General features: G+C 41.5%; 1 protein-coding gene across 1 annotated transcript in view; it reads right to left on the bottom strand.

Annotated features, from left to right (window-relative positions):
* The window catches only part of dip2bb (disco-interacting protein 2 homolog Bb), a 34,880-nt gene extending 18,844 nt beyond the window's left edge, over positions 1–16,036 (bottom strand). The window contains exons 1-3 of the mRNA XM_079186545.1: positions 15,823–16,036; positions 2,318–2,389; positions 1,418–1,570 (exon numbers count right to left, since the gene is read on the bottom strand). Coding sequence (XP_079042671.1) covers positions 1,418–1,570; positions 2,318–2,389; positions 15,823–15,907 — 310 coding nt within the window. The 5' untranslated portion in view covers positions 15,908–16,036. The remainder of the gene's footprint in view (positions 1–1,417; positions 1,571–2,317; positions 2,390–15,822) is intronic.
* Positions 16,037–16,145: the final 109 nt, after the last annotated feature.

The raw sequence follows: 16,145 nt of genomic DNA, 5'->3' as shown, positions 1-16,145 counted from the left end.
TAAATACAGCTCAGACTGAAAACATGATAATCATTACACCTGCTTAACATCAGTATGCTAGCATAGTCATTGTAAGCATGTTAGCATGCTGAGGTTAGCATTTAGCTCCAGTACAGAGCACAGAGCTGCAGGGTCTTTGTGTTGTAGCCTGCTGGAAAAACACAGGTATGCAACTCTACACAGCAGGCAGCTGTGGGTCAGGAGGTAGAGCTGCATTCATTAAGTGTATTTATCATTTAATAAACGTGTGAGAGATGCAGCAAAATGATGATTATTCATGTGTCTGAAATCTAAATGTACTGCTTACCACAGAGCAAACCATTGATTGTATTAGGAGTAGTGGATGAATGAGTGAGGGAAAGATTTTAGACACTTCGCTGGTGATGACAGGCCTTCCTGCTTCCTTTGAAGGCATCCTAGTGCTTCATCAGAGCACTTTTACTGCACTTGAAACTGTACTAAACAACATAGTACAATGGACGCCTCAATATATGACAAAAGGCTCATTATCCCTCTCGTCAATGGTCTATGTTCCTCTCCTCCAGGCCGTCAGTCCTGCAAATCTTTACTTCTACACTGCAGCCTAAGACAATACTGCACCAATTCCATCAGTCCAGTCTTGATATATTGCCCCAATCTCAATTTTGCATTTTTGAAACTGTAATCCTCTCCGTGTTGAATCCTCTTCCTCAATCTCCTTCTGAATCCTTCAATCAGATAATAAAATATTCTGATAAAATATTTGGTTACTGGTCAGATTTCCTATGACTTTAAATTTGTTTGCCTGCTGTGTAGCATGCTGGAGGGTGAGGGTGTTTCAGAGTGGAGAGAATGAAGGAAAAAAACAAAGCCAACAATTTACAATTTTAACATCTAACATCCTCTTTATATTGCTCTGTGCTCGTTCACCTCTACTCTACTGCTCTGTTTTCCTTTATCCCTGTCTGCGACGTCAGATTTTCCCCTCCAGATCAGCATCCCCCCTGTTCTCCTCTCACATAGCCAGGCAGTGACATCACAGACTGGGGGTCCTCACTGAGGGGCTTCCCAGCTGCAGGGCTCAACTGCCATATGTCTTTCTCTCTCTCTCTCTCTCTCTCTCTCTCTCTCTCTCTCTCTCTCTCTCTCTCTCTCTCTCTCTCTCTCTCTCTATCTCACACACACACACGCACGCACACACACATACACATACACACATACACATACACACACACACACACACTTCTTTAATTGGTCCCTTTGAAACAGCCCAGTGTCTGAGCTTAAAAACAGGCCAGCTCAACTAGTGAAGCTGATGTGGGCCAATGTGAATGCTGCAAAGTTATAAGAGGAAACGTCTGTGTATGTCCATCACAGGTGTTTTACATTTGGGGAAAAAGTGAAGCTGAACGTAGTCTCTCGATGCTGGAGTTCTGACCTGATCTGTAGCGGTCGTCCCTGGTTCCTCCACTGCGATGTGTCTTGCGGGAGCGACGCTCTCTGTAACGGGACGAGCTGGAGGGAGGAGGGGCGTGGCTGGAGGAGGAGCTGGGAGCGGGAGGCTGCCTGTCATTCTGACGGGGCGGATCAACTGTCAAATCAACACAATAAACATGCATTCATTAATTGTATTATTAACACATGAGGATCTTGCTTAGTCTCTTGTTTCTGCTAGTGTTAACTCAGGCACTGCCTTAATGGAATAAATTGCCATTTTTATCAACTGTACTTAACTTTAGTCTCTTAGAAGCAAATCTATAGATGGTTTTCTCACAGAAAAATTAAGAAGAAAGCTGTGGAATTCCCCAGTCGCTAAAAGAAATGGAATTTTGAAAAATTTGGCACACTTTCTGCAATTTTCTAAAGAACAATACTGTACTTAACTTTTACAGGATGTCTGATATGGTGTATGGGAATATATAAGGCTTCGATTTTATTTATTGTGGAATTTAAGTTAGGCTGTGCTGCACATTTTGTTCTTATGTTAATCTTATTATTATCATACCTGGTTAACCAACCATTTGACTCTTCAAATAGAGACTCCAGCAGAGGCAGAGGCAACACATCCTGCATACAGCTAACAATTTATTATCATTTGTGCTGCACATCAGTGGGATGAGGGGAGATTAGCACAGAGATGGCACCACTAGGAGGCAGCAGTGAGCATTATCAGGTCTGAATGTACAGCACCAGTGCCATTAATAGTAGAGAAACAGCCATTTACATAACATCTACTGCAATCTACATCTAAATTACATTTCCCTCAATTATTCTGCAAAGCAATATTTTATATGGTTATGCTAACACAGGAAAAAAAGAAGAGTTGATGGGTTTTTACCTGGAGTATGGATGATGTAGGGAACCAGGAGTTTGATCTTTTTCTTCTCATATCCCTTCTGTGTAATATCACCTGTAAAAGATCACAGAGAAGATGAGCGACTTCTAGATGGTCATGATGAGGCAAAGGCAAGCTTTTATTTGATAGGATCAGAATGAACATCAGCTCACTCGTATTGTCAGTAGCGCTAACATTCAGTTGCAGTCTATTTCCATTCTGCATTACATAACAGTATATAGACACATGCTTGATAAAATGCATAATTTTAAGAATAAAAAGACCTCTCTAAAAGATAGCTAATGCTTTGGTTAGGGCAATAGTTTATTGATAACACTCCCGGACTAAGTTATGTTGTCTTATGTGTATCTTCAAACACAACAATGGTGATAGAGCAACAGAGAGGAGAGAAACAGGTAAAATAAAAACACAACATTGTAAAGGAGAAGATGGAAACACAGATGGATGCACACAGTTGTTGCAGTAATCTCCAGAGATGGCTGAGGGCGTCAAAGCTGTGGCTCTCTTCCAGCCTCATGACACGAAGAGAAAAACAAAACAGGACTAAATTTGGAAACGTACAGAAGCGTGGGTGGGCAAGAGATGGGATGATTCAGAGATGCAGAGAGAAAACAGAAAGGCTTGAAAAATGAGGGCATGAAATGTGGGAGACAGAAATAAAACGATGAGAGCACAGAGGAGGAAGTGACAGAGGGGAGTCGTGGTGCATCCGAAAGGACAGAAGAGGACGGGTCTCCGGTGATAAGCGGTAAAAGAGCCAAACGCCCTCCTGTCCCACCTGCAGACAGCCCATCTGCATCTTCCTCCACCCCACCAGACACAACACAGGCCGACTGAGCTAGTCCGCGGGCCCTGAAGCGATGCACTGAGCCACTTTGTGGGCAAAGCCGTCAGATTTTCAGACACAAACTAAAAATCCATCCGAAGAGCCTGCACTCACTGTTCTAATAGCCGTGTTGAGCAGCAATGATTCATTCAGCATGTCCGCCCCGGCCGCTCTCATACCTCGTCATCATGAAGACACATAGCAGTGACTTACAGAATGAATAAGAATCATCAAAAAACGAAATAAGCCAGCCACTGTCTGTGTAAAAACCCGCTACTATATAGACCTTGAGATGAGATTGTTGTGTTGCCTGCTGTTTCCAAGGTCAAGAATGGACTTCCAGCCTCAACAGTTTAGCCAGATTATCTAAATTTGGAGAGAAAAGCAAATCTGAACATGCACGCTATGGCTGCATAAGTGCATATCTCATTGTACAATACACGGCAACTTTGAAGCACTAATTGGTTGGTAAACTGTGATGTAAACTGCAATGTTGTGTTCCCGGATCACAGCAATTAAGTTGATGATGAGTTCAATTTTATGTTGCGAATAGACCCAAATTGCAATAAACCAGATTGATCCTGTATTATGAGCATGTGTATATTCAGTTTATCACAAGAAGGTGGATATACATCATCAATTAATATAAACAAATACAATCATAAATAAAATCATATATTCATCAAACAAAAAACACTTTTGGAAAACACAAATAGTAAAATAACATATGATTGTATAATCTCCACAATAGACAAAATCCAGATCCAACATTTAAACACTGACTGATCATCTCAGCTTTAACTACAACATATTTACATCTGTCATAGTTCTTCAGCACAGTAGACCGCCCAGTAATATTTCAGCAAACTGCACTGAAACATCGACTCAGTTAAACCAGCTCACTGCTGACAAACTGCAGACAAGCTGACACAAAATGAGAGTGCTGATGTTTGGGGGATATCGCCTGAGAGCCCACTCCAACAAAAATATCTACTCTAGGACATTTCTTTTCACAAAAAAGGAAGTAAAGCAAACACTTTCATAAGTAATGCATGAACGGTACAGTTGGCCTCGCTCTGTCACATGATGTATTTTTAGCTCATGTGAACAGGCAGTTTCTCTGCAGTGAGATGCACACAGAGAGAAGGGGGGGGGGGGTGATGGGGGAGGGGCTGTCATGGCATTAAATGAATCTCGAAGTAATCACTCTTCCATCTGGATGATTTTAAATTCATCTGTTTTTTTATGGTTGCATCATCAGATCCAGGCTCCAGCAGCAGCAGATGACTTTGATTTGTAACGCTACACTTAGCGTAGCATTACACTAAGTGTAGCATTTAGTGTAGCATTACAACCAAAGCACAGCAGAAGTCTTTTTCCTTCTTTTTTTCTGTGCACTAGATATTAAGCTCAAAATCTGGTGAATCTGTGCTAATGACTGATCCGGCAAGAGCAATGTGCTTTCCAAAGCTGTGACATCAGTGTGTGGATGAAGCATTGAGTTGTTTAATTTAGGGGCTGGCTAGCTAGCCAGCTTGCTAATTCAACCATAATTCCATGCTACAGCTGCAAAACATAAAAAGCACCTCATGAACTGCTGCGCTTGGTCTACGTTACTTTGACATGTAGCCAGACTTTATTGTTTTTAACAGGGAATGAAAATGTGGCAAATATGGCAAGTGGAATATCAGAATAATGAGAGAAGCCTTTATGATATCCGGTTTTTTAGTACTGTATCTTATACATGAAAAGTGCTTTACAAATAAAACATATTCTTTTGCAGTAACTTATTTATATGATTACAAACCGTTCCTCTCTGTCACAATTGACACTCAAATAAACATCAAAGAGATGTGCTCAAAAGGCAAAGCATGGCTCAGCTGAGGTGATGAGGGCCTCACTCGTTAACCCACTTTCTCACAGTGATCCTGTCATGTCTGTCCTGATGGTGGAGGTCACAATCAGAAATCATTTCAGTGACGAATGTGACAGTCAGGCTCTGCGTGAAGCTGCCACAGCTCTCCTCTTTCGTCTCAGTTTGACGAATTAATTGGTGAAGGAGCGTATGTTGTATTTCCCTACAATGTGTAGAGAGAAACATCAAAGCTGTGTCTTCTCCCAGCCCTGTACACTCTCACACTCGCGAGCCTCGGATTATTTGAATTGCTGCGAGACTTCTCTCTCCTTCTAACCCACAGGCACTCCGTCTGAATAGTAATTAGCTACCGACCTCTATTCTCTCTCCTGTTTTTTCCCTCTCCCTCATCACATCTCACTCAGTTGCTTTCTCAGGATAACAGTTTAAACAAGTGTCGACACCTGCTCGCTGAAAATGATCAGACGCGTTAAAATAGTACAGGGAAACCAGGGACTTCCAGCTGTTATCTCACAGAAGAAAAACACAATTTCAACAAGGTTCGAAGATAAGACGCCACACAACACGGCTTTAGGCTCCAAATCAGATCTTACAAAAGTAATACGTTCGTTAAAGAGGTTACGGTCCAGAGCAAAGAGTGACATAAGGAATGCCTCTGTGTGGTACAGTGACATCTCTGAATTTGTGTATATGAGTTCAAGTGTGTTATTTTCATGCAGCCTTAAGAGCTGGTACATTTTATTTGTCGAACAAACACCCTACTGAGTCCTCCCAGCTGCCTCCTCCTACCAGGAGGCCAAGAATCTCCCTCAGCCAAAGATCACACACTCACTGTGTCCACACTACAAACCAGCCTTGGTCACAGCTACAGGACACGCAACACACACCTGATGATGTTTGACATGGTTTATTGTTGAACAAACTAACTAATGCTGTTTGAGTAATTATGCTATTAAGATGTCATGCTCTCCAGTATTCCATCTTACGTCCTCTGACAGAGTTTTCCTGCTGAGCCGGCAAAACCAAAATCTAGCGATGTATTCCTTTTTTTAGAAACTATAAGAGAGTCGACCACCGTATAACAAACTGTACTCACAATTAAAGTCGTTGTGTAGCATATAGTCAAAGTGAAAGGTGGTTTGACTACTTTGGGATCAGTTCTGATCATTTGCATGTGGTATGACAGGTGGGTGTGTATGCATGTGTAAACCTGCTGTCTTTCTGTTTGTTAATGGGCGGAAAAATTTGTGGAGGAACGGTTCAAAGTACATGTCGATACGAGAACACGCAGATGAATGTGTCAGCGACTTTTAGGGTGAGGGCCACATTTATAACTTGTGGAAGAAACAGAGCTTACAAAGTGCTTCGATAGACAAAGCAGCAAAAGCAAGGCAACAACAAGAACAGAAAGCTCAGTGAGACAGCCGATACCATAAAAATAAAGTAATAAATAAATAGAATCAAATACAAAATATTTAGTAAAATCAACAAATAAAACAGAAATGAGTGATAAAATAAAAGTGATTTTAAAAGAGAAGAGAAGATGGGGCCACTGAAAATCTTGGGAGGCACACCAACACCAAAGCCATAAAGCAATTTCAGGAATATTATGCTATCGTAGTATATTAGTGGAATATTATGTCAATATGAGCGTTAAGGATTCACATAGTGATATACTTTGGTTTCTTATTTGACAGTTGATATCCCTCCTTATCTAATGTGCACAGTTAACATGTTGAGTTCGACAACAATCATGTTTTAATATTATATCTGACTGTGTATGTGTTAGAGGCCAATCATTGTTCTTCAAATAAACTAGTTGTCGTTTTCCTTAAAAAGACCAAGATACAGCTTTATTTTGAAGGAGTACATTGATTGTGAGGAACAAAACATTTACTGGGAACCATTAGTTAGTCACTGTTAATACTGTTTATACTGATGATACTATCCACCTCTTATTGTCCATTGTATGTATTATGTATATTACCACTCGACATTATGTATAATACTGCTTTTTGCACTTCTGCTTGACTGCATTTCTTTGTCCAAGTACCTGCACTCCGTGCAGTGATAATGAAGTTGAGTCTCATCTAATATAACTATTCTTTCATACAGTAAGTTCATCAGGAGAAGATATACATGTATTTTAACTCACATAATAAAACTGGTATGACAGGAAATGGTGAGTGAAAGAAGTGCTTTAAAAAAGCCTAAAGCCCTATTACACACACACACACACACACACACACACACACACACACACACACACACACAAATGCACATTTTCTCTGCTGGTCTCAAGTGATTCTCTTCCTCTGGAGTAACAGGGTGCGGCCAACTCAGGTAACAGAGTGATTCATGTTTCACTCCACACATTTTACCTCCCACAGGGAGTGACAACATCACACACACACACACACACACACGCGCACACGCACACGCACACACACACACACACACACGCACACACAGGCCTAAAGGGCCAGTAGAAGTAATAACAGGGGTTAAAAAGCAGGAAAGCAAAGTAGTGCAGTGAGTTAACTGAAAAGAAGGAGTGACTCAGACAGTGCCTCCGTTCCACCTACTGCTATCAAATATGTCTTCTCTTTCGTTGCACAGCAGAAAAAATGAAAGAGGGCGTGGCTGACACACCTGACACACTTCACACACACTTCAACACTTAGTGGCAAAGCTGTTACAAACGCAACATAACACCAACAAGAACGTATTCTCCTGTGGGATTTACACACTGGTGTGAAACACTGTGAGTAGGCCATGGCAATTATGTAAAGCAAGAGATATGGATGTCTGTGAAGCAGAGGAAAATTCTGTGTATTGTTTGTGATTTTCTATGACCATCAAGACTTTATTGTTTGTCGCTGTCACTGGAGGTTGATCTGATGCTGCAGTCAAGTCAAGTCAAGTCAAGTCTATTTGTACAGCCCACTTCCACACAATGTCTCAGTGTTACCGACAATAGCACCGGTTCCTGCCCAACCCCTCTACAAAGACAACGCAAAAACAACTTCAAAAACACCACAGCACATAATTAAAAAATGTTAGAAACATCAAGAGAGGAAATTTAAAAAGGAATCCCTCCTCCTCAAAACAACTGTGGGAATGAACTGCACCAGGAGGCAGAATGCAATGTAACACTAGTCAGTTATAATCCAACAAGAGGTTTATAAAACAGTAATTCCAATACAGTGAAGTCCAGTATAAGTAAAAATACTTGATTATGATATCAGTTCTTGTTCCAGGTCTGAGGAGTCAGTGGGTCTGTCGTTGGGGCACCGTCACAACTAAAGTGGTCCACTTCATCAACTCATTAAATCATAGAACATCCAAGTTTATCACCAGGACGGATTCCATCAGTATAGCTTTTATTATGATTAGTTCAATTAATTACCACCTGATCTGAGATATCAAGAAAATACAACATGGTCACATATTTTCTGACTTTATGGGTTGACGAGGATCGCCTGAACGCCTTGACTCGCATGCTATATGCTTTCTGGGATACTGACAGCTGCAAACGATAAACACGTTGTATTTTCCTCCAAATTCAAAGCAGCCTTAGATGAGTTATGACGGAGTTTCCTCTGCAATGGTTTTAACAGCTTAGCAGAGCATTCGATTGTGTTACTGTATGTGCCTCTCCGACATATGGCCGTTCTAATCTGGAAAGGCTTTATGGAGAATTCACAAAGTTAAAGTGTGTGTGTGTGTGTGTGTGTGTGTGTGTGTGTGTGTGTGTGTGTGTGTGTGTGTGTGTGTGTGTGTGTGTGTGTGTGTGTGTGTGTGTAAGCGGCGTTGAGGGTCCACGCGGTGCTACATGAGGGCACATGAGATGCAAGTCAATGGTGACGACACAGGCCCGCACCATTTATTAATGAGGGAGGTCACCCAAAATGAATTAGGAAGCAACTAATGAAAGAGATTAAATTCATTTACAGAAGGAAGCTGTTTGTCAGTCAGTTTACAGATAATTAATTCACAACAAATTAGGTCTGTGCGATAATTCAATATGATAATTCATCGTCTTTCTATTGAATCATACTGTGATAAGTAAATCAGAAAATACTCACTTTTTATTTGTGTTTTGTATACAAGAGTATACAAAACCATGTGGTTATTTCATATACTATTTATTTATTGAATCACTAGAAAAACATGCTATATGGTGATACATAATTATTGCCCAAAACTTTAACTGGTTTCAGCTTCTCATATGTGAGGATTCAGTTATTTTGTTATTGTTAACTAAATATATACAGTATTTGGGTTTTGGACTGTTGGTAAAATAGAACTAGCAATATGCACTGAAAGAGTAATCAAATCAGAAAATAGTGGAAGATGTCCCTCAAACTCTTCCAGAGCAAAACGCAACGTCTTCAAATGTATAGTTTTGTTGATGATTCAATTCACAACTATATAGAAGAAAGCAAACAATTCTAAAGTTCGAGAAGCTGGAACCAGAGAATTTCTATTTGATAAAAAGTTCATGAAAAAATATTGGTGATTTATTTTTGGTCATTCGACACATTGTTTCAGACAGATTAAATGACTTATCGATGTATGAACGCACTGACAACTGAAATAATCAATACTTGCGATCCTTGTTCATTTACACAACTGGATTAAATGGCAGCAGACTCACTGGTGGGCAGAGCCTGAAGCACGTGTTTCAGGCAGTCTGACTGCAGCTACTTCCACTTTCCATATTTGAATAATTCAGTGAACAGCACAGTGACCTTACCACTACTCACTCTTCTCCATCCACCACTGTCATTTCTTTGTCTTTCTTTTAGCTAGAAGCTGTAGAAAACAAATAGATCAGAGGACGCTTGATTCAAATTACCAACCTGCAGTTCCCTGTGAACTTGAAAGTGAGGTGGTTCAGAGGTGCGTGTCTGTGTGGAGGTGTGCGCTCGGGTCTCATCTAAATTATTCAGTCTTTTTTTGTACACAAGGCTTCAATGCATCCTCAGTGTTTGTGTGTGTGTGGGTCTGTGTGCACAGTGATATTAGACACACGGGGTGTTATATAATACTCAACTCCAAAAACACAAGATAAAAAAGGGGAATCCTGCTGTTGTGTTTCTGTGTGACACGAGTGGCAGAAGTGTCCATGTTTTTGTGGGGTAAAGTCAAGTCTGTGGCCTGGAGCGCTGGCTGGAGATCAGAGTACATCAACTCTGCAACAGTTAATGAGCTTTTAAATAGATAGGCTAAATCAGCTTCCTTCCTGCCCCTGTCAATGCTGCGTGCACACACGTGCGTGAATAACTGCTTGCGTAAGCTTGGAGAAACATATGTGCGAAAACACACACACACACACACACACACACACACACACACACACACACACACACACACACACACACACACACACACACATTGTTTTCCTGCCCATCAGCCCTAAAGGAGACATTTGGTGATATTTTACATTTTTCACATTGTCAACTAACCCCATGAAAAGATCCAAACCAGCAATGAACTGATCCTACTAACAAGTCTTGTCTCTGTGCCATAGACCTCCACTGTTTTCCAAAAGGTTTTAAAAACGCATCAGTGGGCCACATTGTTTACTGTGGTTTAATGTTCCCCCGTTATGATGAATAGTAGTTTATTCCCCACTACGGCTGCTACCAGAAAATTATCATTATCGATTCATCGGTTACAAATTTTCAAAATGTATTATTTTTGCTAAAACAGTAAAAGGTCCACTTTATAATTTACCAGGATTTTTCCAAACTCAAAGATCTATAGAGCTGTAAAAATTAGTCATTGAACCCAGAAATTAGCTAGTTTTCTTCCAAAACATGAAAATAGGTTTCCCACTGGGGAATTTTGAAGTTCTTATGCGTCTTAAAAAAAAGAGACTGCCATCATGCCAAACACTACTAGCTACCCTTTTTCTTTTAGTCGAGGGAAGCAATGAGACGCTAACTTACACTGTGGCCTACAAAAATGCTTCATCCCTGCAGCACTATATTCAGTTTACAATGACAAAGACAAGCATCAAATCCTCACAATTAAGAAGCTGAAACTGGCAATTTGTTAGGTATTCGTGCTCAGAAAATGATAACACAGAAATATATCAAACTGGTTTCCGGATTTTTGTTGTTTAACTTATCGTTTCAGCTCTTGATACCACACTCTAGTCTATGATCCCACTTCATCCAGCTCTTCATAAATACTCACTAGTGCACTAACCCCAACAAATGCATATACAAATATATACATATATATATATATATATATATATATATATATATAGACGCATATAAGTTGGTGAACCATTGTGAAAAATCAAACAAATAGGCTTGAGGCTGAGTGCCACAGACGAGGCTGTGAAGCTGACATATATTGAAAGATGGAGAAATGCATTGTAGATTTTGTTCTTTTTATGGAATTGTCAGTCAGTCAGTAAAGTATTGAATAACGGCAGCCTGACAGATAGAGCGAAGGCAGTGGTGGTGTCAGGGTGGGTGGGAGAGAGAGAGAGATCCCCAGCAGCAGTACTGGCCCAGTGTGACTCACGGGCTAAATGAGCCGGGCATGTTGCCCCCCGATGCTCTGTGACCTAGATTGAGAGACGCAGGCAGGAACGTAATCTCTCATTTCTCTCTCTCTCTGTGTGGAACAGGCTGCCGGGATGAAAACCTGCCTCTCCACAGCAGCAGCATCGCAGACAGGCGACGGGATGGATGCTATAGTCACTAGAAAATCCACACATCCACTTATCAGCCTGGACAGAGAACAGAAAATGACGACACGTAGCTGTGCAATCTGTGCAGAGCTGTCTGCTTTACTGGACATGTGATACATTTAGGAGTCATTTGTAGGGACTGTGTCGATGGCACGCACCATTAGGAGTAGGGCTGTGCATCGTTTTTAAATGTATCAATACTAAGTGCCGATATGACATCCGAGTTTCAACACCAATGCATTTTAGCCATGCTAGCGGCATGGCTCTAGAGACAGCAATGCCAGTCTTGCTGTCGACTACTATTGGATGGATTGCCATTACATTTTGGTACAGTCATTCACGTTCCCATCAGAATGAATTGTAGTAACGTTGGTGATCCTCTGGCTTGCTCTCTAGCACTCACAATGTATTGACATTCCCATCAGCCTCCACTCTACTTTGTGTTTAATGCTATTTAGCATTTGTGAGCGTGCTAACACACTATACTAAAAGGTAAACATCGCAAACATTTAGACTTTGACATTAAGCTCAAAGCACCAATGTGCCTAAATTCAGCCTCACAGAGCTGCTAGCATGTCTGTAGACAACCGGTGGTGGAACCGTGTTGTTGGTAGGTTTAGGTTGTTTAAATTATTGCAGCGGTAACTATTTTATCTTTTGTCACAATGATTGTGAGATAAAAGTAGAAAGTAAAGCAATCTACAAGGAATGTGCGTGCATGTCTGTGGTTGGTAGCGGCTACCTTATAAGATGCAGATGGCAGATTTCTCATTTATATTGAATGCCGTCTAAACACAAGCAGACCCGACAGAGTAAAATACAGTCCAAAATTGGCAAGATTATGATTCAAATCAGTACATATCTGACTAAACAATAAGTGAACAAGATTACACATCTGACCATATTTTTAATGCAAACTTTTGGTACTCGATGCCACACACTGCCTGTTGTCTCCTGTGAGCAGCATCTGTACAAAGCAAACCATCTCTGCTCATGGTCACACACACACACACACACACACTCAATATAAATACAGGAGCTGCAGACGTTACAATGCCCACACACTCCCAAGCTGTGCATCTTAAACAGTTGTTGTTCAGTGCTCCAAATTCCAGTCTGGCTCAATCACCAAGTCTTTGATCCCCTCAATGGCTTTCTTTGTGTCCTTACAGTCACGGAGGTTAAAGTAGGTGGAGTTTCTCTCTCTCTCTCTCTCACATACACACACACACTCACACGCATTGCAGCCAACAACTATTACTGTGAAAAAAACCTGCTGATGCATATTCTCCTCGGTTTGTTGCTAGGGGAGTCCCATGCATCGGGACAACAATGGGGTGATTGTTGCCATGTAAAAGATATCCATGAGAAGGTTTCAGACTCTTTGGAGCGACCAGCTGCTGCTCGGCTCGTCCCGTCAGCGTTGAGCAGACGGCGAACGCACTTTATCGGGCTAGGAGACGCGTGTGCAGGAGCGGGGCATCTGGAAAGCACCAGGCCCTTTTTTATTAGCGAAAGAGTCGCTTCTGGTCTAAAGTTACAAATGATGGAGCCACCAGAAGAAGGTCGGCCCCTCTGGGTGTGTCACTTCATCACACTCTCGCCTAAAACACTAAAGAGCATCACAGGTGGCTCACTTTGGCTGCTCCAGTCAGACCGTCTGACCAGAGCAAAGCAGCAGCTGTCTCAAAGCTGCTACACAGCAGAAACCTTGAAGACTGTAACTCGAAGAGGAGGAACTCAATCCTGAATCTAGTCAATTCTATTGCCTTGAGATCTGATGGAGATATGAAGAGAATTACAAGGTCAAAAGTCTCTAATTCCAGCTTTTAAATGTGAATATTTTCTGGTTTCTTTACTCCTTCAAGACAGTAAACCGAATATCTTTGAGTTGTGGAGACACTTACGGAGACACTGATCGACATTTTTCGATCAATAATTATGTTAATTCATAATAATTACTTCAAGACTTTACTTTTTTATATGTAAAAACAACCAGAAGTGTTGAAACTAATCGTCATACATTTTTACAAATCAAGTAATCATCTCTGATCTATATCCCTGTAAACTCAATATATTTTTCTTTTGGAATGTTAGAGGGACAAGCAATTTGAAGACGACACCTTGTGATGAACATTTTTAACATCTTTAGAAATAATTCACTGATGAGGAAAACAGGCAAAAGCATCAGCTCTAATATCCAGTTAATAACCCATGTGTTCTACAAATTTGAATGTAAAAAAGTTTAAATATTGAAATTGACGAACAATGATATTAGTTTTCAATATTGTCAACTTACAAGAAGTTTCTGTTCCTTTTATTTTAGATATAAAATTGACTCCAGATGTTAATCTACATTTTTACAATAGATTTAATTCAAAAGTTGTGTCTCAGGATTTGAGATGTATGGGACTCATGCAAACAGTTTCACAATCAAAAGCTCACTATTTGCACACTATAGCACTTTAACACAGTTAAAGCTAACAAAACAAGCGCTTTTGCAATCGTACCACAGCGCTCAAACAACAATCCACACCAGGTTAATGAATCTGTTACTAAACCTGGCTAACGTCTTTGACAAATAATTGAGTAAAGTGCTGTAGGACAAATCGTGTTGCTATCAAACAGAACTGTATTCCAGTACATATTCTTCACTTGATTACATAGTGATTCCCCAGCATCCACAGCCTCTCACCCATGTTAAGTCAGTTGAACACAGGGTGAACATCCCCTCCTCCTCCATTATCCAGCCTCATTATCACATAGTTAATTGGTGTCTATTATTAACCAGAACACACGCTGAACTCTACAGTAGCTCAGGTCAACGCATGGCACGGCCCCACTCTGTATGATGAATGACATGCTGTCTAGGTAAACTGATACCTACGAACAACAAGCAGCTATTAAAGAAATGAGTCTATATACACAAAATACACAAAAGGCCTGAGCTTGGTTGAACTTTAGGATACTAAATGGGGAACAACTGACTGGAAAAATCATTGAGATCCATAGCCGGTTGTGTGGAAAGACTGCCAGCTAGTTTGTCAAATCAAATCTTTAAACACATGCCCGGAAAGATTTCTTGCATTTTGATGAATGAGAGAAATTGTTCTGATCTCTGTTACTACAACTAAAATGAATAGAAGTTGGAAAAAGTGCACAGTAATGATGGCTTCCACCTCAGTTTTCTCATGGGCTGTTAGGTTTCACCTGTTCTTCTGAACGGGAAAGGCCAGTTCCAGGTATCTGTGAGTGTCTGTGGTGGGAGAGGAGACTCAAGCATCATCAGTGGGCTATTCCCCCCCCCCACCGCGCTTGGCTCTCCATGAGAAACACAACATTACTCATCCATCCCCGGGGCACCTGAGAGCTGCACAGCACCAATCAAGCTGCTGCTCTGTGATTCACAGTGTGAGGAGGAGACTTGCATAAGAGCCATATTCCCATTTCCCACAGTCATTCTTATCAAAGAAATAGCAATCCTATATCTGCTGCAGTTTCAGAGTTCAGGCTCTGAGAGCAGCTGAGTGTTGGAGGGGCCACAGCATCATTTAGTGTCCACCAAAGTATGAGGCTGCGCGCACACACACGCACACACACACAGAGCCTCCGGGAAGACAAACTTGACCCATTTTCCCCGACAGGAGTGTATATGCTTATATGTGAGGATAAGCAATGTATGACATGTATGTAGGCAGATAATGTGGATCAAAACAAGAACAGAAGGGGGGGGGGGGGGGGAGCATAAAACATATATTACTAACACAAACACACATTTGTTCCTATTGTGTTGCAATCTATGCAAATAAATGCCGCTATGTACAATGAAATCAACAAGGATAGTTGATGGAGAAATGACAGCTTGAAAAAAGGAGGTCAGTGTGTTTGTATCGTTCGTTGTAGTCGTGCTCGGGTCCACTGCAGCAGCACTGAGTCTCACTCAGCTGACACGGGACGACTGTTTAGTGGCTGATGCATGTAAACACGCTAAAGGTCTACACTTAAACGGCCGTTTGCACGGATTGCCGCGGCAGCTTCAACTAGTAAAGCCGCTGTATGTAAAAGCTCACCTTCGGATAGCTCCAGGTCCAACTCCGCCAGCTGGTCCCTGACCTCTTTAGGCAGAGCCGACAGATCGACGCCGCGGTCGGCCATCGTTGGAAGCAAAGCAGCCTGCGGGACGTTCGCGATATCTCGGAAGACGGCAGGTACAGTCCGGCATGAAACTATATGGACCAACTAATCAGGATGCAGCAGTGGTGGTGTTTACTCCATCTTCGCGACTCCCCGTCACCGCCATGACTGTGGGAGATGGGAACAACTCGCCAGAGGAGTCTGGCAGTCACGTGACCCGGGCCGGAGAAAGCAGACTCTCTGCTCCCTCTGCTGTTGT

Source organism: Pholis gunnellus, assembly GCF_910591455.1.
Source record: "Pholis gunnellus genome assembly, chromosome: 3".
Lineage (NCBI taxonomy): Eukaryota > Metazoa > Chordata > Actinopteri > Perciformes > Pholidae > Pholis > Pholis gunnellus.
This window is presented reverse-complemented; position numbering and strand designations above follow the sequence as displayed.